This window comes from Toxotes jaculatrix, chromosome 20 (assembly GCF_017976425.1).
Source record: "Toxotes jaculatrix isolate fToxJac2 chromosome 20, fToxJac2.pri, whole genome shotgun sequence".
In the NCBI taxonomy this organism is placed as follows: Eukaryota; Metazoa; Chordata; class Actinopteri; family Toxotidae; genus Toxotes; species Toxotes jaculatrix.
The window spans coordinates 16,538,369-16,557,979 of record NC_054413.1 but is presented as its reverse complement, the minus strand read 5'-3'; the positions used below and the strand labels follow the sequence as shown (position 1 = coordinate 16,557,979).

At 39.2% G+C, this 19,611-nt stretch overlaps 1 protein-coding gene across 1 annotated transcript in view; it reads left to right on the top strand.

Annotated features, from left to right (window-relative positions):
* The first annotated feature begins 2,784 nt into the window (after positions 1 to 2,784).
* Positions 2,785 to 19,611, top strand: part of LOC121200655 (E3 ubiquitin-protein ligase HECW1) — a 66,835-nt gene continuing 50,008 nt past the window's right edge. Inside the window, exons 1-5 of the mRNA XM_041066074.1 lie at positions 2,785 to 2,908; positions 11,398 to 11,455; positions 14,861 to 15,182; positions 16,067 to 16,174; positions 19,533 to 19,611. Coding sequence (XP_040922008.1) covers positions 11,429 to 11,455; positions 14,861 to 15,182; positions 16,067 to 16,174; positions 19,533 to 19,611 — 536 coding nt within the window. The 5' untranslated portion in view covers positions 2,785 to 2,908; positions 11,398 to 11,428. The remainder of the gene's footprint in view (positions 2,909 to 11,397; positions 11,456 to 14,860; positions 15,183 to 16,066; positions 16,175 to 19,532) is intronic.

Below are 19,611 nucleotides of genomic sequence, written 5' to 3'. Positions count from 1 at the left end.
TAGTAAGGCAACATTTCACTGGCTGTTTGCTGGTTACAACTAGATTAGTGTTATAAACCATTTACCAATGTGTATGTACTGCTTATTAATGCTAAATAGCAGTGCTGTGGCAAGCTGAACTGACACATTGATGGCATATTCACCATGAGTACAACAAAGTATTGCAGGGAAGTGGTCATCACAAAGAAATGCTAAAAAGTACATTTGTTTATGAGGAGGAAATCCAAGGCACCAGTTCATCAGCTCTGTCATATATTAGAGATCTTACAGTACCTCAGTATCCCAATAGAAAACTTTTCAACTTTCCAAGAGTAAACTGGGAGACAGAGCCTTCAGCTATCAGGGTCCTCTCCTGTGGGACCAGCTCCCCAGTTCGGGTTTTACATTTAAGATTAGGATTAAAACTTTTCTCTTTGACTAAACTTGTAGTTAAGACTGGCTCAGGCGAGCCCTGAACCACCCCTTATTGTGCCGCTATGGACCGAGGATGCTGGGGGAAACTCCCATGATGCACTGGGAACTTCTTCTCTCCTCTTTTCTCCCTCTTTCTCACCATGTATTTGCATCACACTACTGTATTTACAGTGTAAACTTAGTGTCCTCTCTCTCTTCTTGTCCTCATTCTGCAGGTATCTCTGACTCTGATACTGTTGTTGTTGACTGGTGCTGTTATCATTGCTGATGTTATTGTTACACCTGTAAGTATCACTTGTGTGTGATTACCATTATAACACCCAGTCTGACTGTGAATGAATACAACACCATAGACAGCTGTTCCTGGTCTCTCTTCTCTCTCCCTCTCTCTTTCTCCTCTTCACTGTTGCCAAGTTCCAAATGCCTTGAAATAATGTTGGTTTTGATTTGGATCTATAAAAATAAAACGGCACTGATCTGAATTTCATTATACAATACTGTAAGGTGTGTCAGATACCTAGAAGGTTGGAATAATACACTATATTCCACACTACTCTACTCTTTAAACCATGTTACAGAGTCTTAGACAGCAGCTGGGTTTCATTCAGTTTGCTTAAGAAACATTACATAATCCACCACCATGTTGTCAGTTATAATAATTTTACAGTCATACAAATAACATATATAATATATAATATATAATATATAATATATATATATATATATATATATATATATATATATATATATATATATATAATATATATATATATATATACTTGAGTAACTGTAGGCTGAGTTCAGGGTCTTTAAATCCATTTTCCATTTCCTCTAGAAATGATCTTTCCATTACAGACAGGGCAACAGAAGCACCACTTTTGATGTTCTGCTGGGGCTGATTAGCCCACAGCCCTCTGCTCGTCACTCTTTTTGCCTGAGACTTTCTCTGCCACTCCTTTAAAGGGGTGTGTCTGTATTTTCTTTGCTTTGTCTTCCCATCACTTCACGATCTTCTATCTCTTTTTGTGTCTCCACATCTCCTGATTTCACTCACCCCTCACCTCTTTAATTCTCTATGACTTGATTCTCTTTTTCATTCCTCCATCCCCTCCTCTTTCTCTCTTATTTACTGCTTCACATGTTGGCTCTTCTTGCTGTATACAACCATATATTATTACAATCACAAAACTAAGCATTAAAATGCTTAGTTAAACTATTTTAATACATTTATTCAATTTTTTAAACTTCTGTAGCACAGTGAATACTTTCAAAACTATACTATAATTCATGCATGAAAACATTGCAGTCTGTATGGATACTGGTTGCTTCTGAGATGTTTGGGATATTTTGGAGGCCCAATATTTAATAAACAGAACAATATCAAGTAAACTTGTTTAAATATTGAAAAACATACTGCCAGGAAGCTGTACATTTTTATTTCATTCCAATAGTAGTAGTTGTCTGTCAGTGAAGACTAAGTTATAATTATATATACTCTTTAAAAAAGTAAACAAAAGAAAGTATGCAATTAAAAAATATGTTAACATAAACAAAATTTTAAAAAATGTCGTAACAGTATTTGTCACCCGGACTGAACAGTAGCCTTTCTAGTAGCTAGCTAACCTGAGGTTAACCCTACATCAAAGCTCAGGTGAACAATATATTCTTGTACCGCTTATCACCTAGAAGCCAACTGCATTCCTTACTGGGCCAGTAGCACCACCTGTACGCTGAGGTGAATTGTATTTATTTCCCCCATTTTTTTTTTTTTTTCAGTCACATGTGAACGGTGTTTTCCACGAGGCTTCAGCTGCAGCTCTCTGGGACAGCAGAGACGCACGCGAGAAGGGGGGGTGACGTGGATGTTGACTGCGCGCGTGCCACCCCCACGCGCGTGCGCAAGCTCCATGTTTATGTGAGCGTTGGTGGGTGGGGGCGAGGAGATGAGGAGGCAGCGCACGCGAGGAGGGAAGCGCGTTTTGTGATTGGCTGTAAGGCACTGGTACCCAGGTCCGTCAAATCCGACAGATTTAACTCGAACGTGACCAGAAGTGGAACCTTCAAAAGAAAAGCACATTTTTCAGTTGCAATTGATTACTTGATTAGAAATCAGCATTTAAAGTAGAGATAATTTTACAAACACATTTATCACATGCCTGTAATACCATATTTTTTTTAATCAAAAATATTCACCAAAAACCGTAAGGACCCTTCAAAGGTCATAGTGTGTAATGACCATTGTAGGCTGCGACCGGAAATTGTATGTTGTATTTTGACTAGCTTCATCTTGGTCCAGAAAAAGAGGAAAGGATGTGACTGGAGTCCGTCTTTCTCGCATGCCTCATCGGCCTTTTACTCGCTACGCCGTTTGTTTATGATCCTCCTGCCCTTTACCGTCGAAATGGAGCTCGGTGGAAATTAGCAGGCGCGTACCTCTTCGACTCCTCGCCCTCACCTTTGGAGAATGATCCACCGGCAGGTTATTTTATCCCAGGTAGGTCGTCTCCATTGTTGCTGTGTAACGTTAGGTGATGTATCCTATCAAATCAGTCTCCAGCAGGGGCCCAGCGCTCCGTAGCCCGCATCTGTGTCATTCTCTTCCGTGTGTGGGGGGGTAACGATGCGCTAAATTCTGTTCAAGACATCGAGTGATTAAGTGGGATTTATCGGTGTCAGCACGTAACAGGAAATTACATGAGAGCATATGGTTGCCGGGGTTTTCTCTCCGCTATATGGAGCACATATCGTATCTCTTAAGCAGCACTTCAGTGGAATTGTTTTTAGGTTTCGCTCACCTTACTGCCAGACTCGGTTCTCTCGTAGTCTAATTTTGTACCGCTTCTACCAAGCTACAGCATTCCTAAAACAAGGAATTCTATGAAATAAAATAAGCTGAATTTGGCTACTGTGAGCTATTGGGCATGTGCCGATTAAAAGAGTGGCTTTGAGACTTTGGGAATATCTTGAGTCATGATTCCTGTAAGAATTCCGTATTTCCCTGTGAGCAACGCAACGTGAAATTAACTCATTTTCTTAATGGAGTTTGGCGTGATGTGTTGGCGCTGGAGATGTCAGGGCCCTGCAGCTTCGCCCTAGTTTCTCTTCATTTGGGATCTGCTACGATTAAATGTAAATGTGAGGAGAGGCTTCCCCTTTCCCTCTTTGTGTGGGGATACCCATCCTCAAAATCCTCTTAAATACTGGAGCAGCACATGACGGGGGGTGGTTTCCTTTTGTTTTCCTTCGTTTTTTGAGTAGCCCATAAAAAAAGAATAATAAACTAAATGGAAATATGATATGATAACAGATACAAACATAAAAATTAATTGCATGTATTTCCCAAGAGCAACACTACCATCGTTTCATAGATGTGACTCCAGGCTACATATCACCAATGATGGTGGTTGTCATGTTGTCAAGATGGTGAGCAGATTAGAACCTACAGCTGTTGACCGTCACAATACAAACCACTATCAATATACAGTGATGTCCTAATAGCTATTTTAACACTCTCATAAATATTCACATTATCTCTAGCAGTTGTTCAGTGTCATTTAAGTATAATATTCTCCAATACAGACAGAAAGCTGTGATTTTTAGGTTTTTTATTGGTGTGAAGTTCGTCTTATTTTGAAGCCACTTGAATGCATGAAGCTCTGCAGTGGTTGGCCGAGGTCCCAGAGGTAAACTCAGGTAGCCTATGAGGAATATTAGTCCTAAAGGCATTTTACCAGGGCATCTGTAATTATTAACTTCTATTCATTTTACTCCCTGTAAGCTGGCTGCCATATATCTCCCACAACACTGGCTGACCTTTGTTTGTTTACATTATATATAGTGTAATGAAACATAAGATTTTGGCACGTGTAAATCTCAGAGACCTTTTCTAAATCATTTCCTGTGCTCTGTAGATTAGATTTTTGTGCTGGTGCGGCCTTTCTGAGTGCATTGTGAAAATTAAAAGGAGCATCAGTTTGACATTGACAAGGACTACTTTTCTGACTCATCTTCTCGAACAGAAGATACGGCACTGGTTCGGATCAGGCAGATGTAGACGAGCCAGCTGACAACACTCTCAGTCACAGACTTTGAAGCACGACAAAACAGAAAGATATGGTGCTTCTAAATTGTCTAAAAAATACCTACTTACCTGTGACATTCATCAAAACTGAAATTGTGTTTAAACTTTTGAATTAAGATTAAATCCCTGGAGCCAAGGGCTGCCACTAATGATTATTTTCAGTATCGATGAATCTGTGGTTTAATTTCACAATAAATCATTTAGTCAATGGAATGTCCAAAAAAGAAAACCCCAACAACTTTAAATAGCTTGTTATGATCAGCAACCTGAAACGATATTCAATTTACAGTGATATTAAAATACAAACAGAAAAAACTTGCAAATCTTGACTTATGAGAAGCTGAAACCAGCAAAAGTTCAGAATATCTGCTTGACAAATGTGTCAAATGGTTGCCGGTTAATTCTTTGTCAGTGGAATAATTAATATAATTTAAGCTCTAACTGAAACTGTGCCTATTTTACATAACAGTAATACAGTTTTGTGAAGGACAAAATATTTTTGTTTTCAGTCATAGAATTTTCTATTTTTCTTTGTCTAGTATGATTGTTAATTCAGTGGAATTGAATTTTTAAATGTTTAGTGGACATAACCAGCCATATAAACTTGCAGGCCTACGCCAAAATGGTAGTGTGGAGCATAGAGGGATGTTTATACTTTCACCAGTTTAAATGCACCCTCTCCAAAACTTGGAATGTTCCTGTAAATATACTACAAGGAGTCATATTACAGAAAAAGCACAGATAAATACTTGCAGAAGCTGCTGGCTGCATTCATCATACAGTTCTGTAGATTGAATTTTATTGATTTACAGTATGTTGCCCTGTGCAGAGATATACAGAAGACACTCCCTCCATGTTGGATGAGTAAATGAGAGATAAAATGTTAGCAGGTGTTTATATATATTTGGATGCTCTGTAAACTAATCCTAACTGGTCAGATTGGGAATATTAGTTGTTGTTTTTAGAACAAATATACAGAGATTTGATTTACTTGATCCCAGATGGATTGTAGTGGCCACTATAACGAATTAGAATCACTGAGGATAATTTTATCTCAGTAGCAGGAAATACTCACCATCCAGTATGCTTTTATCGTTGTTCTTTGCTGCTGCATGTGTGAAACAGCAGCTCTATCAGACTCTGCCTGTTTTCCTGTGGCCTGTGACTGTTTCATATCCATAGTAGACCACATATGGCATTGTGTGTAAAACCCAGGGGTGTCCATAGGTTCCATAGTGACTTTATTTTTTTAATCTTTTTTTATTTCATGTCACTTTTTTGGGCAGTGGTAGATCCAAGCAGTTTTCATAGAGATGGCCAGGCTAAGGGATGGCGTCTTGTTCAGTTCTTATTTCTGCGGGGCGTAACACCATAGTTTCGTGTCAGCATCACCCTTTTATTTTCTCATTTAGGCAGCGGTTACTGCTACATGAGCACCAACTTTACAAGCCCACTGTGAGGAATTTTGCTGTGTATAATAGGCTTTTATTTTTAATGATGTGACACGATAACAGCCTGTTTTTCAGACAATCACTGTACATTACATGGTGGCCAAAATTTAGTATTCAGATACTGAAAGCTCCTTATACTCTTGAGGGCAGAAATTATAGTGATGTGTTTGTATGGTCGGCATGCTGGTTGTGTGGCTACAAGACACAGTGTGAATGAAATGAAGGAAAATAGCAAGCAATTCCAGTTATTTACCTCAAAGAAGAGAATTCATTTACAAGATTCACAGTTAAAGTTACCATCACTTGAATTTTGGTTTTAATGGTATTTACAAGTGAAAAAGGGACATTAGTGGTAACTTCTATATCATGTTATCACAGCATAAACCTTAATCATTGTTACAACCCCTTTGGTTTTCCTCTGGATCCATCCTCGGCTAAGAGATAGGACATTTTTAGCCCCACTATGTTTGTACTAATAGCAAGATCATCAGTACGTTGTTTGTTCCTTTTCAACAGTATCATATCATTGCATGTAATGAACATTTCAGTCTCTGTGGGGGCCATTAGCAGGGTTTAGACTGTTGGTTTTGTTGAAAACAGTTGGAGACTGACTTCAGGGAATTAGTGCACATTAGTAGTAACTGGTTGATTTAACGGTAACAGGAACAAATAAAGCTACACTGGTGCTATCTTCAGTTCAGTCTTTAATGCTGTGAAAAATGGAGTCTGGAGCTGATTGAGGCTAATTCCTTCTGAGACATTATCAGAAGGAATTAGTGTTTGTAATCAGTCTTTCTCCTGTTAATGCTAATTTGAGATGCCATAATATATCTTTATTTATAATTTGTTAATGTAAATAATATCGTCTGTTATGATTCTCAGTCATCCAGGTCAATAATATTATTAACCTCAAAATCTTGAGAAGATTATAAACTATGAAGATGCCAACTTCATGAGCAAGACTTTTTTTTTTCACTGTCAGCTGTCATGGATTTGAAGGAGACGATTTCATATTGAATTCAGTACAATCACAGTTTTCTTGCTGCCAGCAGCTAATGACCATAAGGCTTCACACTGTGCCATGGTGGTTGCTGCTTAGTTGTAAACAGTGACGTCGCCTAGCTTTAGACTCTCATTTCCTCTAGAGGAATGATTCTGTGGATCTCTGACTCTGAAATGATTGGCCTATTCTAACCTTAAGTTCTCATAGGTGGGTTCACAAAGCCTGGCTGAGCGTTGTGAGAAACAGTAGCTCGATAACTGTTGGAGGAAAGGATGTGCATTTTAACTGATGCTCATGTTCCGCTCTTTATATGCAACCACATTTCTTTTCTTAAATGTATCTGTCTTGTATGGACTGAGTTTCATGTTGCGCTGGAGGCTATATGTCTGGCTAACAGCACCCTTACACACTCTCTTTGAAAAAAACGGACCCATAAAGAAATCAGTTTAAAAGCAATGATTCATCTTGCTGTAAAGGCCTACATTCAGATCATAATTTTATTCCACTACACTCCACAGCGAAGACATAAACTTAACCTGCTTCTCTTAACCTTGTTCTGTCATGCTTGGTCACAACTGAGTGACTAAGGTTGTAGTAGATCAGAGGTTTACAAGCCGTGAGGTGTGCCTTCCTGGAGGGAGACCAAGAGAGACAAAGAGTGCAAAGTGAAAGGGATGGCTACATGCTGGTGTTTTAAAAACAATAGCAAGGTTAGCCGTTGTGGATTGGCGAACTGATTGGGCCCCTTGTAGCAACGTGATCGTTAGTTAGCTTAGCTTAGCATTAAGACTGTAAGCGGGGGCTAACAGCTAGCCCGGCTCTGTCCAGAGGTACCAAAATACACAAAGTAGCACCTGTAAAGCTCAAAAATGAATATGTTGTATCCTGTTTGTTTAATCTGTACACATAGAGTTTCTTTAATCAACAATACAACAACAACAACATGTTGTGGTTACACAGTGGTTTATACATGTGGGACTATTTCTTGACCAGACACAATGACTTCCTTGAGTCTTGCCATCAATGTGAGGTATCCAGGCAATCAGTAGAGACTCCACGAGGAATTTCCAGACATTAAGTGTCATGTGTATTTAGTGTTTTCCTATAGGATCATGAGAATTAATATAATGCCATCAATCTCTGTACAATAGCAATACTACTAAAATCTGCTCCAGATATCTCATGATCATAATTTTACGTTAAGAGCCACCACCAGAGGAGTAATGGCGATACAGTATATCAGTGAGAAAACAGAGCAACCACAGAGTCAAGGGTTCATGTAGAGAGCAGTGATTAGATCATTGCTGTGGTTACTCAACCTGAGGTGAACGCTAAGCTGAGGGAGGATGGCTGCCTTAGAGTTGTTATGGAGGTTGTTACTGAGCCATAGTGCTGGATCATGTCAGGTCCAGCAGAGGTGCACATGTGCACTGAATTAATAATCATGTCATCTTGAATGCAGTTATACTGGTTAATTACAGAGCAAGTGGGAAGAACAACTGGGGACATCTCCCTGGAGATTACTGTGCATATGTGTTGGTATAGCTAGCTATGACACCATACTAATATCCTACTATATGACTAATGAGGACTTCAGGGATTTGAACATAATTGTGAAACACGACTGTGTACGGTTTTTGTTTGTGCCTGTGCTCGGACTTATTTGCATATGTGTATCATTATGCACAATGTTGTGTCCATACATTTGTATTCATCCCTCCTTTGGTAGTTACAGCTACAGCAGGCACACTCTTTGCTGGAATCTGTTACAACATAGCCGAAAGATTCTTAGTAGAAATGATATGAGAATAGGTGATTGTTAGCCACTCTGTTGAAATAATGTAGAAGGGACAATTGGACCGTATGGACGTGAGAAAAAGGATCACAAGAAATTGATTGTGTCTTGGATTTAAACCACTGCTGTTCAGCCGCTGATCCTCAGATCTCAGATGTCAGACCGTCCTTGAATGCACCAACAGCAAAAAAAAAGCTTGATGTCCTGTAACGAAGGACAGGACGGTGATGGCATCTGCTGTTTGCAGTTATGATCAACATGTTTGATGCTTGTCTTTATGTACGGCCGGCGACATGATTGGAGTCAGTGATTTGAATTTCACATGTTCTTGTCTTTAAAAGAAAAAAACAAAAATGTCTTGTGCGTTCTGGGATAAAAAAGAGAAGCTACGTTTCCTTTTCAGTTTCTGATATTGGCAGTATTTGTTTTCAGCTTGGGCAGAGGTGAAGTGGTAATTTGGTGGGGTGTGTGACTCACTGTAATCAACTGTAACGAGAACCAGTGACACTGAGTTTTTATTAATTTCCTTCTTTCCTCCACACTGTAAAAGGTGTAGCTCACCTTCATGACATATTTGAGGCTCACCCAAACTGCCTTAGCTGTTGATACAGACCCTCGTTAGTGAGCAGCGAGTTTGTATGGTAGCTGCACTTCCTGTTGGTAGTTTAACAGTAAAATCCCTCCAGCAGTCTGTGGGATGTATAGTTTTAAATGTGAAGCAGCCACAGCAAGTGTTTTCTTGTTCTTAAATAGCAGCCTAACTGCTACTTTTGATAGCACAAGTAGTAAATGAGATTGGACCATGAAACAGTAAGACGGATGTCTGGTAGGTGAAAGTAAGAAGAAGAATATAGGTATAGAAGTTGTGCCATGTTGCCTGATTTTTGCTGAGTGTTAGTGGGAGCATGTGCGAGCCCACCCATCTGATGGTAGGAGAAACACCGGGGAAGATAAAATTTCGATTCCTGGGCGAGTATGTTCTATAGAGTACTATATTGTGGCATCATTTCTTCACATAAAGGACATTAGCAAGGCGCCAACTCTATTCGACAACACTTTATTCTTTAACCAGGCCACTGTGGGCAGTAAAAGATCTCTGTTAGCCTAAGCCTTAATGGCATTTCACAGTATCTGACACCTCTGCTTTCCGCTCTCTGGACAGCCTCTGCTTTCCACCCCTTACACCTTCATGCTCCAATAACACAAGTGTTTTCACTCATAATCGACCTTATTAGAGCTCTACTCAGGACAGTGTGACTGAGTAAACATCTCTCTTATGGTAGCCTTGTGATGCACTCTTGATGCACAATTGCGGTCAGCGATAATCACATTGACAAAAACACTTCCAGTTTCCTGTGGCTGCTTCACAATAAAACATGAAGCAGCAGTAGGGAATGTGTGGTTTGCCTTAGCAGTATCTTAATACAGCTCTGGCATGGTGGCAAGAGAGAAAACAGTAAACAGTGAGGCTGTTTGCAATGACATAAACTAATACTAGCTCTAATGTATGAATCGTCCTCTTTTGTATTCCCAAGTTTACTCTGCTTCTGCCACTGCTAATAAAAACTGTTATATAGAGAGATGATTACTCTACAAAATACATGGAATTGGCATTAAAAATATGAAGGAGTTTGTCTGAAATAATAAATGGTAAGATGTACTCTCTGTTTTTTTGTCTCTACCAACTCCTGAGGGAAACATTGACTCTTTATGTGCTAAATGCTCCACTGGGTTTACCACCTTGTCTCTAACTCTGTCTGTCTGCCGCTGTTTGGTGCCGAGCCGGTAGTGTACACTAGGTTTTTAAAGATTTTTTTTTTTGTCTGAAAACAGCTGCCTGCTGCTATGAGAGAGTTGAGAATGACACAAAACAATTAAGTCGTGGTCCGTTCAGCAAAACAATGAGCTGAAATTCACTATAAAGCTCCATAAAGCTGCAGATTCACATGATCTACAATTCTTGGTAGGTTCATCACTGTGAGGGAACCCTTTAACATTGTCACAATGTCAATTCAGGCAGTGTTATTATAAAAAAACATTGATTATAACCTCTTTAAATCAACTAAAGGTTAAGGTAATCTGATAAACAACCAGTGTAGTGTCGATGAATACAGTAAACACAGCACACAAACATCGTCTTTGTATCATATCCTTCATGTCAGAGGTGAACCACGTTCACTGGACCAATCACATGTTAAAGAAAAGGACCCGTCACCATATTCCTGCTAATGTTTTCTTCCTTTGCAGGCTTGCCTTTCCACTGCAGCAACGCAAACCATGTGACCATCCACTGATGCACATGAAAACTGATGAGATGCTGTATTTGTTGCTGTGTTGAACAACATTGTTGTACCCTGATGTTTGGTCTGTTCATTGCTGTATATGTCTGCTCTCTGTGTTTCAGTGTGGAGGTCACAGTGTCTTTGTCTTTTTTTTGTTTCCCGTTGTTTGTCCATCTGTGCTTCTGCTCCTTCTCAATTATTCATATTTTTATCTAACAAAGATGAAGTATGAAAAGTATGACGACGATGTCCCCCTCCTAACATGAGTGCACACAAATGCCATACTTGACTTTCACCTGCTACATTCGCTGCCTCTGCTTTTTTGTTCTGTGGTTTGTAACACGCCACCCTTCTCCTCCCACTTCCCTTAGGTTTTGGTCTTCTTTGGGTTGACTGGTCATTATGCTGATGCAGCTCTGTAGTTTCAAGGTCAGTGCCCCCTTTCCCACCCGCCACCACAATCACCCACCACCTTCTCATTTGCCTGCTTACCAACATCAAACACCCAGTTTTGTCTGTGAGATTCAACCATTAGAGGATTTTGATGTCTGGTTTCATTACCAAAATAAACCAGTCAGCCACAACATTAAAACCAGTAGCTGGTTTTAATGTTGTGGCTGATTGGTGTATAATTAATCTCTGTATATCTTTATGTACAGTATGTTTTGATATTATGCTCTCACACTAAATATAATCAAATGTGATCAAGTTCATACCAAAATGAAAACTGTTTTTTAACAAAGAACAGTGTTTCCCTTATCAATTTCATGATGCTAGCCTTCCACTAATATTCGTATTACACGGTTGACACAATCAAAGACATTAAAATTGTATTGTGCGTGCAGATAACCTTTCCTCATCATTAACTGCACGCACGCAGTGCTTCAGTATTTAGACCAATCCGCCAAGGCTGGCTGAGTCGTGCCCTGAAGCTTCTTTCAAACTGGAACATTCCCTGATATGATCTGAGATGCCAGGACGGAAAACTCTCTCCCTCGCATTTGGACTTGCTGGTAATGATGCTGCATCTTGCAGTGATCACAGCATCCATGCTGAACAGACACTGAACTCTTAGTGGGTCATGTCTCACACACACACACACACACACACACACCTTTAAACCATGCTTACAGGTTTGGAACGGTTCGAAGGTTCACGTTGTTTGTGTGGCTTTTACTTTCATCGACTGATCATCTTTATCTGTATCATCATCCTGAATGTTATGATTACCAATCATGTTGGTGGATTTTGTAGGAACGGGACAACCCGCAGGAAAATCTAAAGAAAATCAATAAATTAGCCACACAGGAAGTCATGGTGATTTCTAAGGCTATAATTTGTGGTGCACTTTAGGTGTGTTTCTGATATTTTGTCCACTTAGTTCTGGGAAGTTAAAACAAAAGAAAGACATTATTTATAGCTGTTATATTATATTATATTATATTATATTATATTATATTATATTATATTATATTTATAGAAACACTACATTTGTGCAACAGACTTTTAAAACATTTTATGTTTGTTGCATGGCTGCCACTTTGTATTTGTGTTACTCCATCCACCCATATTGTATGTGCCATTGTGCATATACACACCCACACCCTCAGATGTTGAATAATATTTGTCTGTCAAAATGACAGTCCCTTAGACTTCACTCCTGATCGATTTGGTGACTCCGGTCCAGGTTCCTGATACATTCATTTGACAGTTTCTGCTGACACATGTATTGACCACTTAGACCAGCAAACCCGCCTGGATTAGTTAATCTGTCAGAAATGAAACAAGAACAAGAAGAGCAGCTTGTATATGTTTACAGTGCAGCCAAACAAACAAACTGTAGCCTGTAACATTATTCATTGCATAACAGAGACTGTTTTAATAAAGAAGACAGCCAACAGTGTCATCCAAGACCAGCTGTTGTCTGGTGCATGCACTGACTTCTGTTTTCAACATCATGTCCAGTACAGGCATGCATTGTTTTTTTTGGTGAAACCCTTCTTTGTGGGTACACAATTGATCCTTCACTAAGCTAAATCACTAATGCTTACCCATCGCTGCAGCGCTTGTCAAGCGTTCAAATCTAACACTGCAAATATACAATGTACAATAATAATGGTGGCAGTATTTCCACTCAAAATTTATGTTTATGAAACAATGGGTATTTGATGTCAACAATAGTAGGCTTCTTATTTGCAGCGGATGGCCACTGATCATGTCAACTGATTTGACATCTGTTGGTGGCAGATTTTATTAGCTTCAGCTAACCAGCTAGTTAATGCTGAATGATTGAATAGGCAAAAAACTCCAGCTGTATTCTTAAAACAAGAACGCCCAAAAGGGTCTAAAATATTCTAATGATGACAACATATGTTATAATGCTAGAATAATGAGGCTAAAGCTACACCATCAAATGCTTTTGAAGATGAGGACTAACAAAATGCTTTCTTCGAATGTAATAGTGGGGTAATAAGTATGAAATGAAAGCGTAAAACATTCCTAAATCCAATAAAAATCAGGACAAATTGTTCAATTCACAATTCTGATATAGTTCTATCTTTGACTTTCATGCACTGGATGTTTCAGTGCAGAAATCAGTTCTCCTTTTCTGTCTTACCCTCTAATCCCTGGTGACTAGATTCAAGATGGTGTGTGCTGTTGGAAACGCCAGCTGTGGTATGTGCGAAACTGACAGTAACAGACTTCAGAAGTGGGGCAAATTAAAAATTATAATTTACACAGGCTGTCCCTGTCACCAGCATAACAACTAATGATATCCTGAACCTCATCCCAGTTTAACAGAACTCCCTCTGTAAAATATCACTTCAGCTCTGAAATCCATCAGCCTCCAGACAAACCAATATTTACCTGACCAGTCGGAAATATTTCCACTACATATTATGACAAAGTGGTTTATTTAACTAATTCCAAGTACTAACACAATTTTATCTGTACTGGGAGAACAGGGGCTGGTGAATCCATACAGCAACAGACTGAGTGGAGTGAAAACAGCATTGTCAAGCATTACCACAAACTGCTTTTAGATGGAAACTTACAACATGGATAGTAATGCTTGAATTGAGTGTTGCAATAAGCACTAACTGGCTTATTGATTTAAACTGGTAATATAACTTGATTTTGTAATCATTACCATCCATATAATTAAACTTATTGCATATATCTTTTTAGAAGTTTCCTGAAAGGAACTGCTTTAAAAATGTATAAATATGTGACGTAATATTAAGGACAATCCACAAACACCATGTTAAAAATAAGTCCTTCCTCAACATCCACACATTGCACAGTATCAGGCAAATAGACCATAGTCCTCTCAAATTGCACAAATTTTCAAATCTGTCTTGATGGTGGCCCATATGTACCATGAATCAGGTTTTGCTTTCTGTAGTCATTCCTCTTGTTCATATTGGCAATTAAAAGAGCCCTTCCTAATGCACATCCGGTGTAAGTAATAGAGGAGAAAATCCACAGTCCTCGATCTGTGTAAAAATGTATTTGAAACTTGATTTAGACCTTGATTTATCCTCCCATCACTTATGCTGAAAGTGCATGAGGAAGGGATCTTTTAATGCTTCAATGTTCATATGGGCACCTGATTATTGTTTTAAGACGGACTTGGAAACTTGGAAACTTATCCTTTAGGATACAGAGCCATGTGATGGACTAAAAGCTAAACTCTCAGAGTTTATCACAGAGAGGATGAAGCTGGGTAATTACAGAAGACATCAGTTTTCTCATTTGATTTTCTTTGTCTTCTGAGCAAAACTTTTAACCTTTTTATTTAGCGAATGCTACTTGCGGTGTATTTTGTTGCAGAACTTGTACCAGAATCGGTTCCTGGGCCTGGCGGCCATGGCTTCCCCGACCCGCAGCAGCCAGACCCGCCAGCGCTGCAAGGATGCGGTTCGTCACAGCTACGGGCCAGAGACCTACGCTGTCAATGGTCTGAACCAGGAGGCCTTCATGCTGGGTCTGCCGCGGTCCACCAGTGACACTGATCTGGTCTCCCCGGACGCCCGTTCCACCCTCACCATCAGCTCCTCCCACTACACCATAGGCCAGTCTGAAGACCTGGTGATCACATGGGACATCAAGGAGGAAGTGGATGCTGGAGACTGGATCGGAATGTATCATGTTGGTAAGTGAGATTTGACATGATGGGAGAGTTTGATTGATACAAGATGAAGGATGAATGATGACTTTTTGTATCATTTAACGACACTAGCCTCCCTTTTTTAACCCTTCTTTAAATAATTTGAGAGAACTGACCAGTTTACTTTTGGTTGCTCCACCACTTTGGCCCAGACTGAAATGTCCTAACAGCTACTGAATGGATTGCCCTAAAATCTAGCTTTTACTGTGACTTAGGTGATCTCTTTTTCATCTAGCACCCTCATGAGGTCGACATTTGGGGTTCAGAGTGGAATATCTTGACAGCTATTGGATAGTTATTTGCTATGCAGACATTGGGAATTAATTGTATCCCCTGACATTACATTTAGCACCATCATCAGGTCAAAATTTTCAATTTTCAGTTTGTTTTATGACCAAATACCTGAAAAACCAAAGACGTTTCCAACAGCCTCAGCTGTACTTTGTGTTTTAGTGCCAGTTAGCAAATGTTAGTGCACTAACACTGTAAACTAAGATGGTGAACATGGTAAACATTATACCTGCTAAACATCAACATGTCAGCATTGTTATTTTGTTCATGTTGATTCTTCACTACATATTTTATATGACTCTGGGCGTAAACATATGGGTGTAAACAGCAGCTCGACTGGTTGGAATTTTTGATGTAGTGTTGTGTAAGAGATTGTTCACTTTAATGAGAAGTCATTTGAGGTTGAGGCACCTGAAAGCATTGGTCCACTGACAGTTCTTCTTGGAGAATCAAATGCTGTTTATGTTGCTGAGTGTAACTAGAAATGAAATATATATAAAAAAAAGTACTTCTTCAAAGGATCCTGGAAGGTTGTAGTACAAGTGTGATTTCATCATCACTTTCATCTCTTTTTCCAGATGAGGCTTTGTCTGAGAACTTTCTGGACTATAAGAACCGAGGCATCAACGGCTCTCACAAGGGACAGATAGTTTGGAAAATTGACTCCAGCTCCCACTTCAGTGACTGTAAGTAACAAAACCTGTCCTTAACAACACTTTTCACCCAAGGCAATGAGTCAGTCATTAAAATTGTCATCTATATCGTACTGTTTACCAGTTCATCCAAGTCGTGTTTGCTGTTATAAAGACATTTTCTGTCCACTTCACATGTGACACAGTCTGTCACATCAGTGCTTCGTGAAAAGCCATTAAAATCCAACCATCTGTGCATTATTTTTTATGAATTAAAGTCACATTGTCTTCTGAATGATGGGCACTTTCAGAGGCTCTGCTTTAAAGTGCTGTAAATGTTGTTGTATCATGAAATAAAACATCAATGACTGAGAGGGCACAGACAAAGTGCAGCTGCAAAGCAGTGGTAGGAACTAACCAGCCTTAAAACAGACTGTAGTTTGGTTCACTTTGTCAGGATTAAAGAACACTGACGGAAGGTCGTGCAGCAATTTACTCTAGGTGATGTGTTAATATATCCACAGTGGTGTCACAGAGACCTCACCATGCAATATGTGGTAATAGTAAAGTGACCCACTTTACTATTTTGGCTCAGTCTCACCACTGTCATTATCCTCATTTCCAGCAGCAGCAGCAAGCAGCCATTTTCAGTGAAATAGCTCAGAAAAAAAGTTAGCAGCTAGCTGGTGAACATAGCGGAGCATTTAGGAGCTAAAGAGCCAGATATTCTCCTCAGGAGTTAGTGGAGACCAAAACACATTTTAAAGAGAATGAATGTTGAACTTACATTCACCAGATGGTCAGAAACACGATGCCAAATGAAAGCTAATGTTGATCCAAGTCTGGCGAATGTGTAAATAGGCAACTGTTACTAACCCGTCCGCTATTAGAATTTTATAGGGTGATAATATGTCAGTGTTGTGTTTATAGCTTGTTGCGCTGCTCTGAAGTGGCCAAAAAAAAAAAAACAAACAAAAAAAAATCTGTGAATGCTGACTTAAGCATTTGAATTCTCCCAAATGCCACTTATCTACTATCACACTATCCTATGGTCTCCAGAGTTCAACTGACAGCTCTCACAGCAGCCAAAATGAACCAGATAGGTAAACACTCCAGAGTTTGTTTGATCTGCACCAAAGAGGTCAGGTGGGAACCACACTTAGTTGAAGACAGTGTATGATCAAACATAAGCAGGCACAATTATAGTACACTCACTACCCGACACAATTTAAATTAGACCAGAAAAATGATATCAAGATTATAATTGTAATTATACCAAAAAAAAAAAGTGGAGATTGGTGGTGTTCTTACAGTATATTCTGTCTTAAACAACAAAGTGGTTTGAGTCTTTAAGCCCAGATACTGCTGCAGCAGCATGTGAAGTACCGGCCTTTGAAAAAGTAACAGGTTTGCTTGCGGAAGCACATCATTAGAGGGAAACGGAGAGAAAGCCGGTGCTGGGAGACAGTCACAAATGATGTGCAATTGCTGCGTTTAGGGGCATGGGGAATGGTGCGTATGAGTGAGAGAGACTATATGGATGCACACATGAAACAGAATGAATTTATCAGCATAAAGCCGCCCAGGTGTTTCTGTTTAGTAACACCAACCTCTCTATCAAAGGAGGAGGAGGCTTTTTCAGAATGTTCCGGCTTTATAGGACTGAAGCTGTTATGTTACAAGTACATGAATTCATACTTACCCCAAACATTTATACATGTCAGCCTGGAGTAACCTCTGTAACATAATATAAAACAGGTTTTATTGTTATTTAAGACAGTTGGTAGAAAGAAAATCTGTGAGTAGCACACTAGTATGTGCGATCTCTTAATAAACATAAAGCGGGAGTCAAAAAGATTTCAGAACCACAGCACATATTCAGCCATTTCCCGTCTTCAGATTCTCTTCCCAGATCTGTCTGTCAGATTACAGTTTCACTCTGGATGAGTCACTGTTTATAAAATGGTTTATTATACTATAAAATCGCAAACCCAAATAAATCTAGAATATCTGTAAATGTTTCTATAATTTTAAGACTGAATAGATGAATTAAAGACCCATAGGATATAATGTTTTTATAGATTGGCAATACACTGCTTCCGGTGTATAAGTTGTTTTTCCAGCAGGATTGTGCCATGATGAAAAATACTTCTGTACATAGCGTGAGAACTGTGAGAACAATACATTTGGTGGATTTGAATGAGAATGGGATTTGCTGTGTTACTTGACCACTGAGATAATCTGTCACTTGGATTAAATTGTGAGCAAAACTTTATCTTCTCTGTCTATCCAATGCCAAAAAAATGCTTTGTCATGCAACTAAAAGAAATTCCTACCTGCTAAGAAGGTGGTGTCTTGTAGAAACAAGATTTCTAACCCATCAGGGTGGTGTTGTATTTACCATTTAGACATCAGATCAACCCACGAATTTGTTGTTTAATGTAGTGTTGATGTAACTGGGCTGTAGTTCATAAACTATTACTAGCTTCAGTGACTAAAACAGCTAACCAAGCTGCAGTTATGCCTCCAATCAAGAGTTCAAATTGTGTATATACTGTACATTTAGTTCACTTTGTTCTGTCACCATCATGTACAGTAATAGGATCCTTGTTTGAATAATGCTGCTGAGCGTTTCCTAATGAGGTTTTCTTTGTGCCTGTCTAACTTAAACTGAGGACTTTAATTGTTTTTAAAATGTGTTATCAAACCATTTAAGGCTGTGCAAATAGAAGTGACTGGCTATATTTCTGCCTCCTTCTCTGTTACACACGTACCAGACTACAAGCCCACTTGCACACAGTATATTCAGTCAGCTTCCATGCAGTACAGTGTTGCCGTGTGTTTCCCCTCTCCTTGTCAAACCATCTGAGGGTGTCTGGCCAAACAAGCAGAAAAACATGGAGCTTTACTGTGACCTTAATCTGCTTGTGTCCCCCAAGCATTTTTTTTTTTTTTGCTCTACTTCCCCTATTTTCCAATAGACTGTGGAGTCCCCAGAAATGACTCCAAATGACTCCAATTTAAATAGCGTATCAAAATTTTTTCCCCTTATATCTAATTTCTTGATTTAAAAAGTTGACTTTAATTGATAAAAGTATGAAAAACTGAAAACGCATGTTATGTAATGTGACATAGTCGTCATTAATAAATGATATGTACGAATAAAAACATTTAATTTAGTTCTGTAAATCATTTAAAAGCCACTAAGGACATGTCAGATGTTTTAAATCATTTGAAATTACCTCTCTCTTTCTTTCTCTCTGATGAAACCACTATGCTTAATTCAACATGTGCACAAACATTAGTGCTGATCACTAAAAACAGCATAAAGTTATAGATGGCTGTGTGTTATAAACACTGAAAATTGTCTAATTTTCTCTCCCTGTCCAACACATCTGTGTGTCCTCCTCAGCTGAGACCCAGGTCTGCTTCAGATACTACCACGGTGTTACCGGAGCACTGAGGGCTACCACACCCACCGTAACCATCAA